This window comes from Arctopsyche grandis, chromosome 3, assembly GCF_051622035.1.
Source record: "Arctopsyche grandis isolate Sample6627 chromosome 3, ASM5162203v2, whole genome shotgun sequence".
In the NCBI taxonomy this organism is placed as follows: domain Eukaryota; kingdom Metazoa; phylum Arthropoda; class Insecta; order Trichoptera; family Hydropsychidae; genus Arctopsyche; species Arctopsyche grandis.
Window position 1 is genome coordinate 26,003,896 of NC_135357.1, and position 17,992 is coordinate 26,021,887.

Here is a 17,992-nt window from a genome sequence, read left to right on the forward strand (position 1 = left end):
GCATTTCTATGGAAGCCAAGTACGAATGTTTGCTTTTTCACTTTAAAGTCAGGTGGTTATCTGGGGGTAAAGTTTTGTGCCGATTCATAGAACTTAAGAATTAATTGATAACCTTTTTCCGAAATTAAGGTATGCATGATTTTTTAAAATATCTTCAGAATGTTGATGGCTGTGCTAATATTTAACAGATATTTTAATTACTTGAATACTGTTAAAACAAGAATTCAAGGAAAAAACGACATTTGGTCAAATTTGACAGGATTTCGGAAAAATCGAATAATAGAGAAAAATAAAATAGATATGTTTCTTTGACTCAACCAAAACATTGCCGAGGGAATTATTTCCGCTGTAACAGAACATTTAACTTTATTGGAAGAAAATATTGCGTATTATTTTCCTTCCTTAAATATAGAAAATTATGACTGGATACGAAATCCATTAATAGATCGAGTTGTGGATTTTCGTACCCAAAAGTAGCAGAATTGGTCTCCTTGTGGACGGATCGTACTCTAAAAATTAAATTTTCCGAAATTACTATGGAGCAATTTTGGATTTCTGTCCAAGAGCTATATACAGTTCTCTACATGAGAGTACTGAAAATTTTGTTGCAGTTTTTAACATCATATTTGTGTGAGCTCGGTTTCTCAACAATAACTAATAACTAAAAAACGAGAAAGAAATTAATTACATATGTATATATCTTTTCTGTAATATTTTTTTTCTTTAACTGGTATTTTATTTTTTAATAAAAATTATGTTCGCATATTTTTTTGACCAATTCTGGTGCACCACCATTTTTTCTCATAATTAAAAGTGCACCGTGACTTAGAAAAAGTTAAGATCCACTTAGCTATATAAACAAATTTTAAATTCTTGAATATATATTTGTCAATAATATCGTATAAAATATTAAATATTAGGTTTCGTAACCACTGGAAAAGGGGAAAAATATTCTCTATGTTTCACGTTAACATATACCCATTAAAATATTGTTACATTTCTTTTTTTCATCCTAGGTACATCTGGCAGCAGTGTTGGCATTTGTATGTCACACTTTCAAGTATTTGCGTGCCAATATATATTGACATAAGCCTGACAGAAACAATAAATATTTGAATGTTTCAAATATTTGAGGCACTCTATTAAATCTGAACTAGAAATTGTTAGCTGTATGCAATTATTTTTATGCAATTATTTTTAGGGTAAAATTAATAAATGTAGAATGTCGAGTGCACGTGTTCCTTCATTGTTTTACGTAATCTCTAAGCCTTTTAGTTTTTTATGCTTAAAATTTTTCTGTGTCGGATTTTTAAAACTGCATCAAATTATTCCAAACATGTCTACTTTTAATAATTGTGAAAATGCTGATGTTGAATGAGCGACATATTATAATGATGACGAATAGAATGTGTTAAATGCAACAATTCTATTAAAATATGATTTGCAAATGTTATATTTTGGCTAAAAAAAATTGGAACGTTTTAAATATGTACATACGTACATATGGAAACCTATGAGTAATATTGTATTAAAATAATTTCATATAAATTTGGGTAATGTTTAAGGTTAACTGAAAATATGAAATAAACGAGAGTACTCCGTGAGAGTCATCTATGCGCCGATTCCAGAAATTATCATTGATATGTTTTAATTTTGGAAAAAAAATCAAACATTTTTCAGATGAAATAAAACAAATAATTCTTATATAAAATATATATTATAAAAATAAACATAGCAAGTAGTAGTAACAAAAAATACAAAAGAGAACTCTGTTCGCATATAAAAAAATTATGAATTTATAATATAAAAGACGTGTAATATTATGTACATATACATATGTAACACATGTATAATAATACAAAAAATGGCTTTAAATTCGTATCAATTTAATATATTACAATAGTAGAACAATCACCAGAGATTATATAACTAAACCTTTAGAAGTAAATTTATAACTATGTATTATATATATGTTTATGCATTTTAAATTAAAAGAAGTGTAAACAAAGTTGTACTTTCACCTGAATATAGAGAACTTATTTATTACTACTAAATTACGTAAAAACCCAAATATTGGAATAATTTAAGTGCTCACAAAACAACAATAAAAAATTAATATCAACAAATTATGAGAATTTATAAAAATCCAAAATATAGAGAATTTTTTAAATTTGATCTTTTATCAATATTAAAATGAATATAACAAAAAAGGTTGAAAATGCGTTTACATAGCAATTTTTCGAACCATGTAATTAAGAATACCACCATGTTTGAAATAAGTAAGATCCACTTCAGTGTCAAACCTAACAATCACATCAAACTTACGACCATCATCCACCTAGAACGAAATAATTAAAATTAAAATAAATTTAAAAATAAAAATCAATTCTAAAATGTTCAAAAATCTCACATCGACAGTAATTGTTTGAAGAGGTTTCAAATCAGCAGGTAATTTGATAGAAAACTTTTCTTCCCCACTCAAACCAAGTGACGTTGAACTTTCCCCATCTTTAAATTGAAGGGGAATAATTCCCATACCAACCAAATTAGAACGGTGAATCCTTTCATATGATTCGGCAATGACAGCTTTGATTCCCTAAAATACAATACATTTTATAAAAAAAAGTATGTACATTGTTATATTGATATACTACATATATATAAAACATTACATACCAAAAGATATGGTCCCTTTGCTGCCCAATCTCGGCTTGAACCCGAGCCATAGTCTTTACCAACGAGAAGAATTAGTGATACATTCTCTTCAGCATACCTATAACGAGATATTGTACGGTGATTTTATGAAATTTCAAAAATTATCACGATTAATAAGAAACATCTATAACCTGTATGCACAATCGAATACATCCATAGTATCACCCGATGGTAAATGTTTTGTACGTGGACCCGGTACACCATTAAGAAGTTTGTTTACTATACGAGTGTTAGCAAAAGTACCTCTGGCCATCACGGCATCATTACCTCTCCTTGATCCATATGAATTAAACTCCCTCGGAGTCAACCTTGATTACAACAGAGATTCAAAATAAAATAAATACAAACCAATTTACAAATAAAATTGAACTTTATTAAATATGTACTGCATTTACCCTTTTTCTGAGAGATATCTAGCAGCCGGACTATTTCTAGCAATGCTGCCTGCTGGCGAAATATGATCAGTTGTTACCGAATCGCCCAGATGTAATAGACACCTTGCTGATTCTATATTTGTAATTGTGGGAAGCTCCTGTGCATCGGAATAAATACATTAGAGTTTTTAACACTATTGTTTTAAGAATTTAAAAATAAATTCAAACTGACTTTGGTCATTCCTTCGAAAAATGGAGGATGCTTTATGTATGTAGAAGAAGTGTCCCAAGGATACAAATGTCCACCAGGAGCCTGAAGAGCTTGCCAAGATGGAGATCCCTTCTCAATTTTAGCGTAAACCTTAAATATAAAATACGATTTATAAAAAAAAGGTATAATAAATAAATATATGTATGTACATCTTTCAATCATATAATAATTACTTCTTTGAACATTGCAGGTATGACAAACTTTTGCTCGACTTCGTGAATTTCTTCTCGAGTAGGCCAAATATCGCAGAGATACACAGGCGATCCATCAGCTCTGTTTCCTGAAATATTAAAGCTAAATAAATCACAAACAACTTCATAATTAACCGAAATAAATTAGAGAAGTATAAACTTATATATACCGAGTGGTTGTTTTTCGAAATCAATATCTACAGTTCCAGCAATAGCATATGCGATGACAAGAAGTGGAGATGCCAGATAATTGGCACGTGTATTTGGATGAATTCTACCTTCAAAATTTCTGTTACCAGACAGAACACCACAACAAACTAACTCATTCTAAAAAACAAAAATTAAATTTTTATACGGAATATAAAAAAACAAACAATAAACTTATAACAAAGTTACAATTACCTGTTCAATAGTATTAGCAATGTTTTCTTCAATCGGTCCCGAATTACCAATACAAGTCATACAACCATAGCCTACAACGTCGAATCCCAGTTTTTCCAAATACGGTATCACACCAGATTCCTACAAACAAGACGACAAAAACATAACCGCGGTCCAGATAAGAGCCGACAATGTATCAATTTTAGCATATTCATGTATTCATAAAGAAGTTTACTTGTAGATAATAAGTGACTACACCCGAGCCGGGCGATAATGAAGTTTTAATATAAGGCAGCACTTTCAGTCCAGCTTCGACAGCTTTTTTTGCAAGCATTCCTGCGAATAAAATCATCAATTATGCAAATACACAAATGCTCATGTTTCGCAGATACCGATTCTAATGAAAGGATATGCTCACCAGCACCGAGCATGACGCTAGGATTGCTCGTGTTGGTGCATGATGTAATAGCAGCGATAACGACCGAACCATGTGTGATACTGTATTCTTTACTATCATGATATGTGAATGATCCCGAAGATTTCAACTTTTCAGATGTCAATCCGAAGCCTTTGAATCCCACCTGAAATTCGACAAAATATTTGAAAAGAGTTAAATAAAAATAAAATTCTAAAAAAAATAAAACAATTTATAATAATCACATTCTTATACATAGATAATTTAAAGTGTGAGTGTTTAATTTTAGACGCATATCTACAGTTTTCATAGCTCGAGGCAATGAAAGGATCGATTGGGCGATTTCACTCGCCCCAACAACAAATTTCACCAAATGACAATATTTGGCAATAAATACCTACATAGGTAAAGGTAAATATATACCTGCTATAATTAGACAGTATCTGCTATTTCAAAAGCATAATACTTTTATGTATAAAAGGCTCAATTAGAAAGCCACATATACGTAGCGAACGAAATGATAAAATTATAATCAAGAAAATATAATAGAAAATTACATCTTTACCTATCGCTAAGGAATGTATTGACAAATAGTTCATAAAAAATCTGCTTTAATAATAATGAGAAAGCAGTTTTTGATTCTGTTGTGGAATTTCGTTTAAAAAGATACTTAAAATTGTATGGAATCAAAAATATCATAAAAACATGGATGAGCATAATTAAAAAGCAAGGATTATACTTGAACTTTCTGGTTAGGGGGTCGAAAAAAATAGTGGAAGAAAAATTGAACAAGAGTAAACTGCCACTTCCGGTAGACGGGTGCTCACCAAATTTTATATATAACTTGGTATTACGCTTAAGCTTCTAGATATGAAATTTCAGTTCAATAAACTAAAAGTTTTCTGAGAAAAACATAAAAAACCTCGATTCTCTAGAGTAAAAGTACTACTTCCGGTTGAGGTAAAAAATATTTTTAAAATATTAAATAAAAATACACCAAAAAAAAAATTCAGTCCGATTTGGTTAGCGGTTTGGGAGATAATTGAATTCAAAAACTTAAAAAAAAGAAGACACCCATTAGGGAAAGTATCATTTCCGGTCAACTTAAAAATTTGAAAAAAATTTACATCGTACCGATAATAATTTCAGTAACCGATACTAAGTTTCAGTTTAATAGGACGAACGGTGTTCAAAAAAACCCCAAAATACACAGACACACACACATTTTTCTAGATCATAAAAACGTGATCAGTGATTGATTCAGAGTTCGAATCAGTCAAAATCTCGAGTTCGAATTTTCGCATGATCACAAAAACTTCATCTATTGTCACTACGTACATACATAGATAAAGTAATAATATAATTCCAATAGCATCAGCAAGTCTAAAGGGTAATAAGTAAAACGATTAGTCGCCGAAAATATGCATTCATTACAATAAACAATGCGACAAAACCTGATTTCCACTTATTTAAGCGAAAACGCCGATTTCTCAATTACATGTGAATATTCAAAGCATGCGTTTATTGGCAATTGTGTAATTGCAAGCGAAAATTCAATTCTCAGCGTATTGAATTACGATCATTTCCTCTACAAAGCATAAAAACAGCACTCATATGTATAATATGTATGTATTAACAAATAAACGCTTATTTAGTTCATTGATAATTTTACCTTCTGTGGCAGAAATGATTCACGGTTCGTATTCAAGTATTATCGAAGGAGATAAATATTCTGAAGCTTTTTCAATGAAATAAATAAAAAACGATAGTCGTATATGGAATCGATTTTGTAACAATACAATGGACAAAGTCGATAAAACACTGGCCAGTCTGCCTGGTGAAAATGGACAATTGTATAGCATAAACGTAGTCATAAACGGCAAACAAACTCGTTCGAAAAGCTTTGCATGATTAGTGCAAATTGTTATTATCGCTACCACAATCTCGATATAATGTTTCGACAGTTGAATAAATAAAACATATCTTTCGTTTCGTATGTCCAAGAACGCAGTGTGATAAAAATGAACAATACATAATATACAGATATTTTTTCTTTAATCTTATATATGTATGTAGCTCGTCTAATACCCATGTTAACGAACTTAAAATACATACAATGCACATTTAGGGCGAAATCAGAGAGCGGTGAATGTGGGACGTGGTTTTTTTTTAGATAGTTTTAAACATATAGAAAAAATGTGGAGTTCATGAGACGCGTACATGGGATAGCCCTTTCTAAACGATACATTCAACGTATGTCGTTGAAATTGTATGGCAGTAATTATCCTTGCTTGACAGTGATCTATACCAAAACGACCCTTTGGACCATTTTCGGTATAACTGTATCCTTGCTTGACAGTGATCGATAACAGTGTATCACATATTCGTTATCGATCACTGCAAGGATACAATTTTACCGAAAATGGTCCAAAGGGTCGTTTTGGTATAGATCACTGTCAAGCAAGGATAAATACTACCATACATTTTAAAATTTTATCGTTTTGAAAGGACTATCCCATGTAAGCCACATTTTTAAAACTATCTAAAAAAAAAAACCACGTCCCGCATTCAACGCCGTCTGATTTCGCCCTTAATAAACTTGTCAGCGGAATTGTAAAACAACGAAGCTCATGAAATTTGTTGCATTTTTTTATTTTGCAATGGCGATATTCGATTTCATTTATATTTGTCAGTATATGCACATATTTGCTGATTTAAGCTTATTTTTTATTTTGTACAAAAAATACATAACTTAGATACATACATAGGTGTATTTATTAAAAAAAAACTGTCTTTTATTAATGTTAAATATATAATATATGCATATAGGACCGGCTCAAAGGTGCAACAGACTAGGCAAGTGCCTAGGGCGCCATATACAAGGGGCGCTGCGAGGGGCCCACATTTTTCATTTTTTGATTATTAAATTGAAAAAATAATAATTTGGCTTTTTATGAACTTGTAAAACATTCTATATTCAACTTAATTTTTCTACTCGAAATAACAATACTGATTGTAAAATATTATAATTTACGAGGAACGCAAGAAGTTGACTGTCAAATATCAACGACTCACGAATAAAACTTGTAAAACAGCAAACTGTCAAGCGCCTCTCCCTCCTAATCTCCCTCGGGCCGGGCCTGCATGCATATATAATTGCATATAACTAAACTAATATTCAATAATTATTGCAGGCCTGATGGCATCACATTAGTCAGTAATTATTTATATTTAGGGCAAATAATAGGCTTAAGTAAAGAAGTAGTAAAGAAGAGAAAATAAGGAGATGTTTGAAATTAGGATGAAGTGCATTTGGGCGACTGAACGCCGTTTTTAAATCACGTTGCCAGAAGAAAAATATCTTCAATCAACGTATCTTGCCAGTGATGACGTATGGATGTGAAACTTTGATATTGAACGTCAAGATGTTACACTAACTCCAATGCACTCAAAGGAGTATAGAACGCTGTGTGCTTGGCATAATGAGGAGAAATAGGAAACGGAATAATACGTGGGTGAGAAGAATGACAAGGGTAGTGGTTATAGTGGAGAGAGCACTGATGTATAATACACATAGATGGGCCCTGACGTGTGATTTTGGTCGGAGATCTTGTCTTCACTAACTGAGGGGTGCGGGGGGTTTAATTAGCGGGGAAGTTGGGTTTTTTCCCTACGACGCAGCGGTACCTACCTACATACTAAGAGAAACTGTGCATGCGACAAAAGGGAGACCAGTATAACACGTGAGGGCGGATCTAGTGTATTATACATCAATGGGAGAGAGTGAAGAGATTGAAATGGCAATGGGCGGGTCACGTAGCTACATAAAGTAGCTACAAAATAAGTGTTAGACTGGTACCCGAGAGAATTTAAGGGTGTGAAAGGAAGGCCACACGGAAGATAGGTAGACACAATTAGAAAAATGTGTGGGGTGAGATGCATGAGAGTTGCGCAAAACAGAGACGAATAAAAGCGTTTTGGAGAGGCATTCATCCAGAAGTTGATGGTGAATGACTGGAAATGACGATGATGATGATGATATGTTTGTCTTTCGCACAGTCTACTTGCGTGTGCTAGAGCAGGATGTACCATCCTGCTTGCACAGACGCAAGTGAGGCGATGCATCAGAAAAATAGGGAGATTTTTACTGACCGCGTCTCATAGGTATGTATGATTTATAAGCAGGCAATCATTAAAAAATCACAAAACTGAAATCAATATGCATTTAATAAGATTCACGTAAATAGGATAGTTTCAATTTACATATGTACATATATACAATAGGCCGAAGCGAAAAATGCGAATTTTGAAAATCGTTTCTACTAAATAGGTCGAAAAATCGACCTATTTAGTAGAAACCTTTCGTCATATCAATGAAATGTAAAATAAAAAATTTCATTGATTAAAAAAATATTCTATGCCTCTAACCAATTGGTTTATCTCAACAATAATTTCAAAAAAGTAGTTTTTTTCATATATGTATGTATCTCCTTTTCGAGAATAGTTTCGAACTATCTATTATTTTTAAAAAAGTCGCCGTTTCGCTCAAAAGTCCCCATACAATGTTCTCGTGTTTATTTTGAAAATAAGACATTGATAGCTCCTTTGAGTATATATACCCATAATCTGAACACAAAAATTCCGAAAAAAATGAATAATTTTATGAAATGTAAGGAGGTCAAAATTAACTGTTTTAGCGTAAAACGTAATTTTTTTTCGAAAAACATGATTACGCATTTTGTATCAAAATAGGTAATTTTGGCCATTTTATACTTCATAAAATTCGTGAACTTTTTGGGCTATTTTTTGTATTCAAATTGAACTTTATACCCAAAAAAGCTCTCAGTGAATTTTATTTTCAAAATAATCACGGGAACATGAAAAAAAAACGCTTCCCAAACAAACAAACTCTCATCGCGAACGCTTTGCATGGGGACTTCGAATACTCGTTAATCAATCAAAACTTATCTCAACCGACCCAAATAAACTTCAATAGATGAATATTAACCCTTTATTTATTTAAATGGCAAAACAAATCAAAAGTATTCTCAAATAAGAGATATATGAAAAAAACCTACTGTTTTGAAATTTTTGTCGAGATAAACCGATTGGTTGGAGGCACAGCACATTGTTTAAAAGCAATGAAATTTTTTATTTAACGTTCCCTTGATATGACGAAAGTTTTCCACTAGGTCTATCGATGAAAATCCTAAATTCGCATTTTTCACTAGACCTAATGTATTATACAATCAGCATTAAATGTGACTCTCTTCCGAATTCAAATTATTTTATTTAGCCAAGCTAAATGAAATTAGCTCTTGTTACAGTTCTCTAAAAAGTTCGGGCCCAATCTTCGATTGCCTGTTTGTGAAAATGCATGACTGTATTCGAATTTTTTCAGAAAGAAACAATTTAGCTTTCGTTAAACCTCATTTCATTACCTTAAGATTGATTGATTACTTTTTTCAAATATCAAAAACTATGAACATATCCATATATGTATACGTAAGTACTTGCTCATTACACTGTACTTGCTCATTACAAAAATTCGTTTATTTTATCGAGGTAAACCTGTTATCAATAGAATTTTTGCTATTAATCCACAAGAATAGTCGAAATATGATTTTTTTAAGTGGAATTTTATTTAATTCTCATATAAAGACAATTTAATATATTATCCCTATTAATTCAATTCAGATCCGTGTAAATACTAGTACGAGCTGTTAACTCGCAATTTTACCGATTTAAAATTCAGCACACTTCCAATTAACCCTTTTAAACGAAAACAAAGAATAGTGTGGCCAGAACACTATCCCAATAAACATGTTTCAATATAAAATAGTATTAACAGTGGGAAAAAATTCCAAATGAAAATACGTACTTTTGACTTTTGATTTGAACTGGACGACTACTTGGAGAAATTTGAAAGCTGAAAATTACTACAAAAGAAAGATAAAATATCCGAGTATAGATTCCAATATTCATTTTGAACAAGAAATTGACAGATTTTGAGACATCGACCGAACAACACCAAGATATACATAGAAAAATCGCGCGATTTAAAAAACACATATATGTATGTATTTCTGAATCTCGAGCCAATCAACATTTTTTTATTACCAGATGCGTGTTCACTGGGCATAGATCTATAAGAAAAGTCATATCTCGTCTCTGAACCAAAAAAAAAGTCGTCATTTGTCGAACAGTGTTATTAGACTTAGGCGTTGGCTTGATGTTCTTAAAATAACAACATACCCCTTCAGTACTGTACAAAGCAAGACAGCGAAAAAACATGGTTGACAAATAGTAAACCATTTTTTGTGCCAAAAGCATCATCCCAATGCCGATCTTTGTTCATTGTATTCAAAGAAGATTGTATCGCGATATCTCAAATTGTGAATAAATAAAACAGATTACGATAAATCATTTTGATAAAATGCAGGTAGATATATGCGCATATATTTTCCCATACTCGATTTATTTCTATAAGATAACACGTCTACTTGATATCTTTGATTGAGAAAAACGATACAACTTCAAAATACATAAACATTTCTCCTTCTGTGTGATGACGTATCCTTCTTAAAATAAAAATTATGTCATTTTCAACATTAAAAATATATAAATTGATTTGGTCTGTGACTTCTTTAAAACAGTTCATTTAATTCAAATACATGAGATGACAATATGAGGAAACAAAAGAACATCAACATTTTTTTCACATTTGAAACATTAATATGAAAAAAATTGTTGTTTGTAAATATGAATAATTAATGAAACTATTAAAAATAGCCTTTTAATAAAAACAGTACTATATCAAATCATATTTTATATAAAAATAAAGTAATGATGGAAATAAAGTAAAATTACGAAATATGTATCGGTACGCGAAAAAAAATCAGTAAACTAATATACAATTTCGAAAGAAACTTGGTATGTTTGTTTGGTTCGTAAAATCCGTGACGTCATCGAACAAATGAATGTTCAAAAAAATTTATATAAAATAAAACTATTGAAATAAATTTAATAAAATGTTTACTATTAGATTAGCCATGTTTAAGCGGTTTATATTTACAATTACCGAGTTAAGTCGGGTAAAACCACTAGTAAACTTTAATTTAAATAAAAATCGAAAGCGAAGTAAAAAGAGGCTAGTAAAAAATATTCAATATTTAGTATTACATTAAAAACTAGACACGTAAATCCCACAGAAGATTTTCTTGTTTATAAATTACGTCAAATATTATTACTCTTATTTTACGAACGCTCTTTATATGAAATGAAAACTTCGATATTCAAAAACTTAATGTTATATCTTGTATATATGAATGTATGTATGCGTCAATTCATCAACACATCAGTTTCGTTTAATTTACAAATAAATGATTCGAAAAAAAATACAGCATCGCCACTTTCGTATAACAAAAATGTTTCATACTTTTGTCCAGCCTAGGTAAATCCAGGATATATCATATTAGATGAGTAATCTAAAACCAATGGAAATAATAGAAATCGACAAATTTGAACACTAGAAAGTATACACATGAACACATACATATTCGTGAAAAACAAAAGGAGCGAAAGCGTCTCGAGTTTCGCAACGATAAGGGTTCGCCCCCCACCATTGGTAACGACTTCTTATCTTGGTTATTTAAGGTCCGAGCACCAAATGACCGACTCATTGTGTTTGTGGCATTTGCGAACATATCAAAGCCATAACGAACGAGTTCTCGCGAATCGGCACGCGCACAGTTACACGTGAGTGCCCCTTCAGCGTTTACAATTTCGCACACCGTGTGACTCACAGGACCATTCGACTCCTGCCCCGACCAGCAGTATCCAACCTTGGCAGTTTCGCATACACACATCAGCTATATTTCACTTTGGTGGTCTTCCTTATGACTGACATCACACGATCATAAAGCTAGACTATCACTGAGAAGTGTGAGCAGATCCGACTGTGACTCCATTCTCACCGAGGTGTTCCGGCCCAGCTGTGAATCTAACGCGGAAGGAACTCCCGGTGTGATATGTGATTCGAAAGCTTCATATCACAGCTGTAGTTTCCTTCTGGGTGAGATTTATACAACTTCAATAAGTTTTTATATGTATATAACATGTGTAAAAGACAACAAAGGACACAGTTTTCTCTCGAAAGTCCAAGTGCAAGCTTACACTTATTTGTGTTTGTACTTGATATTCGAGTGAAGCTTGCATCTGATTACAACTCTTCTACATACATATACATATATGTAAATACACTTCTATTTTTCTCATATGCAACTCTCCTCGGGAATACGGGTGTTGACCTAGATATCACTGTTAAAATTATACAAAGTGACTAGATCAAACACTCGAATTTCAGATGAGACAACGATTTTGCATTATATTTGTCGTGTGTTTATTTTCAGACAACCGCTTCGATTTCACATTACTTTGGTATTCTACGTTATGATCATGTTTCAACTCATAAAGCTAGATCACCATTGTGATGTTGAGTCGATCAAATTCGACAGTGTCAAATTTGAATATTTCAATCAAAGCCATGCACACAATCTGTTTGATGTCCTGCATTCAGTTGATATACATATATATAATCAACTATCACTGGATGTAGTATATCAGAGAGGTTTTGTTCTCATACATCATATTTGAAATCAATTACGCGCGTGCATTGGATGAATTATGCTCGGCAGAAGTAAGAAATCGATTCCTTCACTGGAACATAATCACTGAATGTTCACGCGTAACAATCTATCTAACTATTTTTCAGTTTTACTATTAAACGGACAATACTCAGATCGGTGTTTTGTTTCATCATCACTGGGTATAGTGCGTTGAAGAGTATAATGATAAATTTCAACCTTTTTTTTTATATAGGTACATATGTACATACATACGGTGAATTGATGTGCTTGTCGTGCAAATGAATTAAGTCCAGTTGATGTATTTTTAAAGCATCACTGGGTTTTCTTCATGAGTACGAAGCACAAAATGCGAGCTGTCGCCGAAATGCTACGAAAGCCGAGCTACGGAAATCTGCTACGGAAACCGAGAAGGCATTATACGTTACTTTGATGTTCTATCTTATGAGCAAATATGAAATTTCATAAAGCTAGATCATCTAAGTGATGTGTGATTGCAATATCTGCAATATTAAAACTGGTTTGGTGTACTATTACAAAATTGTTCTATGCATTTGTACTTTCATATAATACAATATCATCACAATATATGTATAAACAAAAGTTATCATATAGAAAAAAATGCCGATGATCAAAAGTAAAAATGTTCAATAATATAATAATAAAAGTATGGTGTTAACTAATACAGTTTTACGGTTTATATTGCAAATTCATTTTCAGGTACGTTAAAGTCTAAAAGTATATATTACTAAATGAACTATTCCGAGTTAATGTTACTCCTATATCATCACTGGGTGTAGTTTATTTATTAATGTATTTAACATATGAAAGACACAATACCTTATTTGTCAAGCACTGGCTGAAATCCTTCTTCATCTCCGACACAGATACTCTATCGTGGGGTCTTTTAGGTCCACTGACAGATGTAACGACGGTGTTCAAATCCAATTCAACAACCTAAAATATATTATAAATATAACTATGTTAAAAAAATAAATGTTGACAAAAAAAAACGTCGTTTTATTCATTTTAAAATAATTATCTATTATACACATCAAAAACAATTCACAATACACTTACTTCAGAGAAAATAGGATCTTGACTAGGATCAGAATAATTCCTCAACTGTCCACTAGCTCTGAGATACTCCTGGATAATAGCCACTTTTTCATTAGAACGATCTGCAGATATAGTTATGAAATGATTATTTCATCACTTGAAATATGCTTCAAAATAGTGGGTGATTTAAAAATATAATAAACACTCCCATCCAAACTTTTAAAAACTGAGACATGAAATAAATTAAAACAGCCAGTACTTTGTAAACATCTTCTTTGAAGTACATATGTATGTCATCATAAGAACCCTTTTAATATTCTACTGCGCTGTTTAATGTTCTCAGTCTTTGAAAGTTCAGTATCAAAATAAATAATTTGCAAAATTTTTAAGTACTTGTTTGTATGAGATAGTCCAAGGATCGTTGATCGACGGGGAAGAAAGCAGCAGTTGCACCATACTCAGGACACATGTTTGAAATAGTAGCCCTATCAGCAATACTGAGCTTGGTCACACCAGGTCCAAAGAATTCAACAAATTTTCCAACGACACCTAGTTGACGAAGATGCTGCAAAGACATTAAACTTTAATATTGAGCCACTATGTAAGAAAAAATAAAGTAAGAAATTTTTAGTTTTAAAAAGCAAATCAAAAAAGAAATAATGATCTAAATACACTGAGCAACAAAAAATCACATTTTTAATTACCGGAGCGGAGACTAATCAATCTTTATTAAATTTGACCACTCACTAAAAGAAAAAACATCTAACTATTGATTCCAATACTCACTTTTGACACAAAAATACTAGATTTTGAGTTAAAGACTACTAAAGTAAAAAATGCACATTTTTTTTAAACGCACATATTTTATAAACAAGAAGAAACTAACAAAAACCAATTTCATATTCGAAATCAGTGGGTTGAACTTAGTAATGAATGATTAATCTCTACTCTGGTAACTTTTCGTTGTTGCTCAGTGTTATTAAATGTTAGATAGATAAAATATATAAAACCTTTGTAATTGTAAGAACAAGATCAGTAGAAGTAGCGAGTTGATTAAGTTCACCGACAAGTTTATAACCGACAACTGGCGGTAGCAACATGGAAATAGCTTGTCCCAGCATGACAGCTTCAGCCTCGATGCCTATAATTATAATATAAAAATATTTAAATGACTTTATTCATGCAGTTAAGATTATTACTATTAATTTATTGATTCATTAGTTGTTCCGCTTTCATTTCTTTATAAATTTACCTCCAACACCCCAACCGAGTACACCTAAGCCGTTGATCATAGTGGTATGAGAATCAGTTCCCACTACAGAATCGGGATAGACAAGACCATTCTCGTCAGCAAACACGACTCGTGCTAAATGTTCCAAATTGACCTGATGTACAATTCCCGATCCAGGAGGAACAATCAACATACGATTGAAAGCACTGGCACCCCACTGAAATATTTAATACTTCGTAAAACATTCAAATATAAAGCACGTATAATTTAACAGATATCAAAATATGTTACTTTAAGGAAAGTGAAACGCTCCTTATTTCTTTCAAACTCTAACTCTTGATTCTTTTGTAGAGCATCCCCACTACAAAGTTAAAGCAATTAAAACATAAAATTAAAATGGATATATGTAGATAGAGGTAGAAGAAAAATATAATAACTAAAAAATATACCTTCTAGCAAAGTCAACCTGAACAGAGTGGTCGATGACGAGGTCAGATGGACAGATTGGATTAATATGATTAGGATCACCGCCTAATGTCTTCACGGCATCTCTCATGGCCGCAAAGTCCACCACGGCGGGTACGCCAGTAAAGTCCTGTTTTAAATATAAGCCTTGATAATCATTTTGTAAAATAGACATGCTGAGTTGCTTATATGCATTATAAAAAATGTAATGTAAAAAAGTTTTTGATTCAAAACATGATATTGGACTTTGAAACAATAGTTTTTTTTTCAGTAAGCATCGATTCAACATACCAAATTATATATTCACACACACAAAATTTTGTTGAATAATAATGCTAACCTGCAAAATGACTCTTGCCGGTTTAAAGGCTATTTCCACTCCACCGGGAACAGTTTGATTGGTTTCCCAATTTAGTACATTATTGACATCTTTTTCAAGTACTTGAAAGCCATCGCAATTTCTCACGCACGATTCTAGCAACACTCTGATGCTGAACGGTAACTTATCTGAAATTGTAAAAATATTTTAACTACATAAGTACTTTCAAATTACATAGATCAAAAATTTTCCCGAATTGGGTTACCAAATATTCGAATATTGAATATCGAATAGTATCATTAAATTATTTGTATTAAGCTTTGGAAAGGTAAATATATTATTAAATATTAAAAGAACCCTAATCTGCAACATCGGATAGAATCAAATGTACTGTAGATTGAAAATAAAAAAATAAGTTCGTATAAAAATATTCGCATACACATATTTGAGATCCCAAGTCACGATGCATCACTAAAGCCGTGTATATAAGAACAAAAAATCTTGCAAAAATACATTTTAAACAATAAATCAAATACAAAAAATATATTAAAAGAAATAGAATTAAGTGATAAATAAAAAATACTAAAAATTGTACAAAATTGCACTCCAAATATAATTAAATATGAAATTATCCGAACATTTAAAAACCAAAATTTTCAAACAAACAACCATTCAAAACATAATTAACGCGTTTATGACGACAATTACTATTATTAGTGATATTAATAGTCGGAATAGTTTTGAAATAATTTGTCACACACTAATAAAAATAGTCTTGAGATAAAAATTGAGCAACTTGAAAAAGGTATTCATAAAACATTTAATTGCACTAAATTGTGAATAATAATAGATGAGTTGAAAAACATATATTTTTTTAAATAATAGAAGAAACTACTCACCATATTGAGAACCAAGTGATGACAAGTCAAAGTACTTGTATTTTTTTCCATTAACATTGATTTCCTTCACAGTTTTAGCAAATGGGTTGTTTGCTGAAATACAATAATAAAATAAAAATACATGTTAAGCAAAATTTGAAAAGTTATACAGTAAAAATTACCCATATTACATTATTTGGATTAAACAAGAATGGAAATAATTCAAATAGAAAAAAAGGAATTGAAATTTTATTTAGTTAAACGTTGAGCACAAATTAATTTTATTGAAAAAATGTTTTTAGTACTATGTTGCTATGTAGGTATTGAAATCCATAAATATAAATATTATATTTGAGATTTGTTTCTATTGAATGATTGTTTTTATTATTTATTCTTGATAACACAGTATCTGCAGTCTATTTATATTCCAATTCAAAACCTTTTCAATGACACTGAAAATATTATTTCATAAAAAAATCTATATAAATGCATACATATTTGTTATAACTAATGAGTTATCAGAATTGATATACATATATTAAATTGTAAACAAAATGTAATAACTTATCAGCAGTAGCACAAGTATCATATACATACGTAATCATGTAACAGATTGATATTCTTGATTAATTTCATGCTGTTTTTATACTGACGTTTTTTCAAATTACATTTTAATATTTGAAAATAATAATATAAAAAAATACATTTTACCATTCAATTATTAAAAAATAAATATTCCACTTCGAAAATTAAATAAAAGAATTATTAAAAAAATAGCATTCGACATATCAAGGACAGCCAACCTTAAAAAAAATTAAATATGGAAATGTCAAATCTAGCACATCGAAATGTCAAATCTCACAGCCGTCAGATACAAAAATAAATACGATGAATATAATATTTGAAAGGCTGAAGGAATAATGAGTATTTTATAAAGATATAATGAATCTTACCAGACATCGTATCGTGGCGAATGCCCTAAGCCCGGTACAAACTCCAAACGAATGACAGGAGTCGTCGCCCGTCACGTACACCACACTGTACAATT

At 31.3% G+C, this 17,992-nt stretch overlaps 1 protein-coding gene across 1 annotated transcript; it reads right to left on the reverse strand.

Annotated features, from left to right (window-relative positions):
* Nucleotides 1-1,703: 1,703 nt before the first annotated feature.
* On the reverse strand, nt 1,704-17,992 carry LOC143909874 (cytoplasmic aconitate hydratase-like). The gene is made up of 21 exons (XM_077428115.1): nt 17,898-17,992; nt 16,966-17,058; nt 16,088-16,254; nt 15,732-15,877; nt 15,574-15,643; nt 15,304-15,499; nt 15,062-15,192; nt 14,445-14,616; nt 14,073-14,173; nt 13,833-13,949; nt 4,351-4,513; nt 4,168-4,268; nt 3,954-4,073; nt 3,722-3,878; nt 3,534-3,640; nt 3,322-3,450; nt 3,111-3,247; nt 2,847-3,023; nt 2,677-2,773; nt 2,411-2,596; nt 1,704-2,338 (listed from the first exon to the last, which is right to left on the reverse strand). Exons 1-21 carry the CDS (start codon nt 17,902-17,904, stop codon nt 2,225-2,227), a joined length of 2,688 nt encoding a protein of 895 aa, XP_077284241.1. The 5' UTR covers nt 17,905-17,992; the 3' UTR covers nt 1,704-2,224.

Bases quoted from the DNA above. Each gene is read 5' to 3' on its own strand.
- LOC143909874 (XM_077428115.1), bottom strand. The intron at 15,644-15,731 runs GTATATTTTTTA...TTAACTTTGTAG, and splicing joins CAGGTTGACTTTGCTAGAAG to TGGGGATGCTCTACAAAAGA. The intron at 13,950-14,072 runs GTAAGTGTATTG...AATATATTTTAG, and splicing joins AAGATCCTATTTTCTCTGAA to GTTGTTGAATTGGATTTGAA.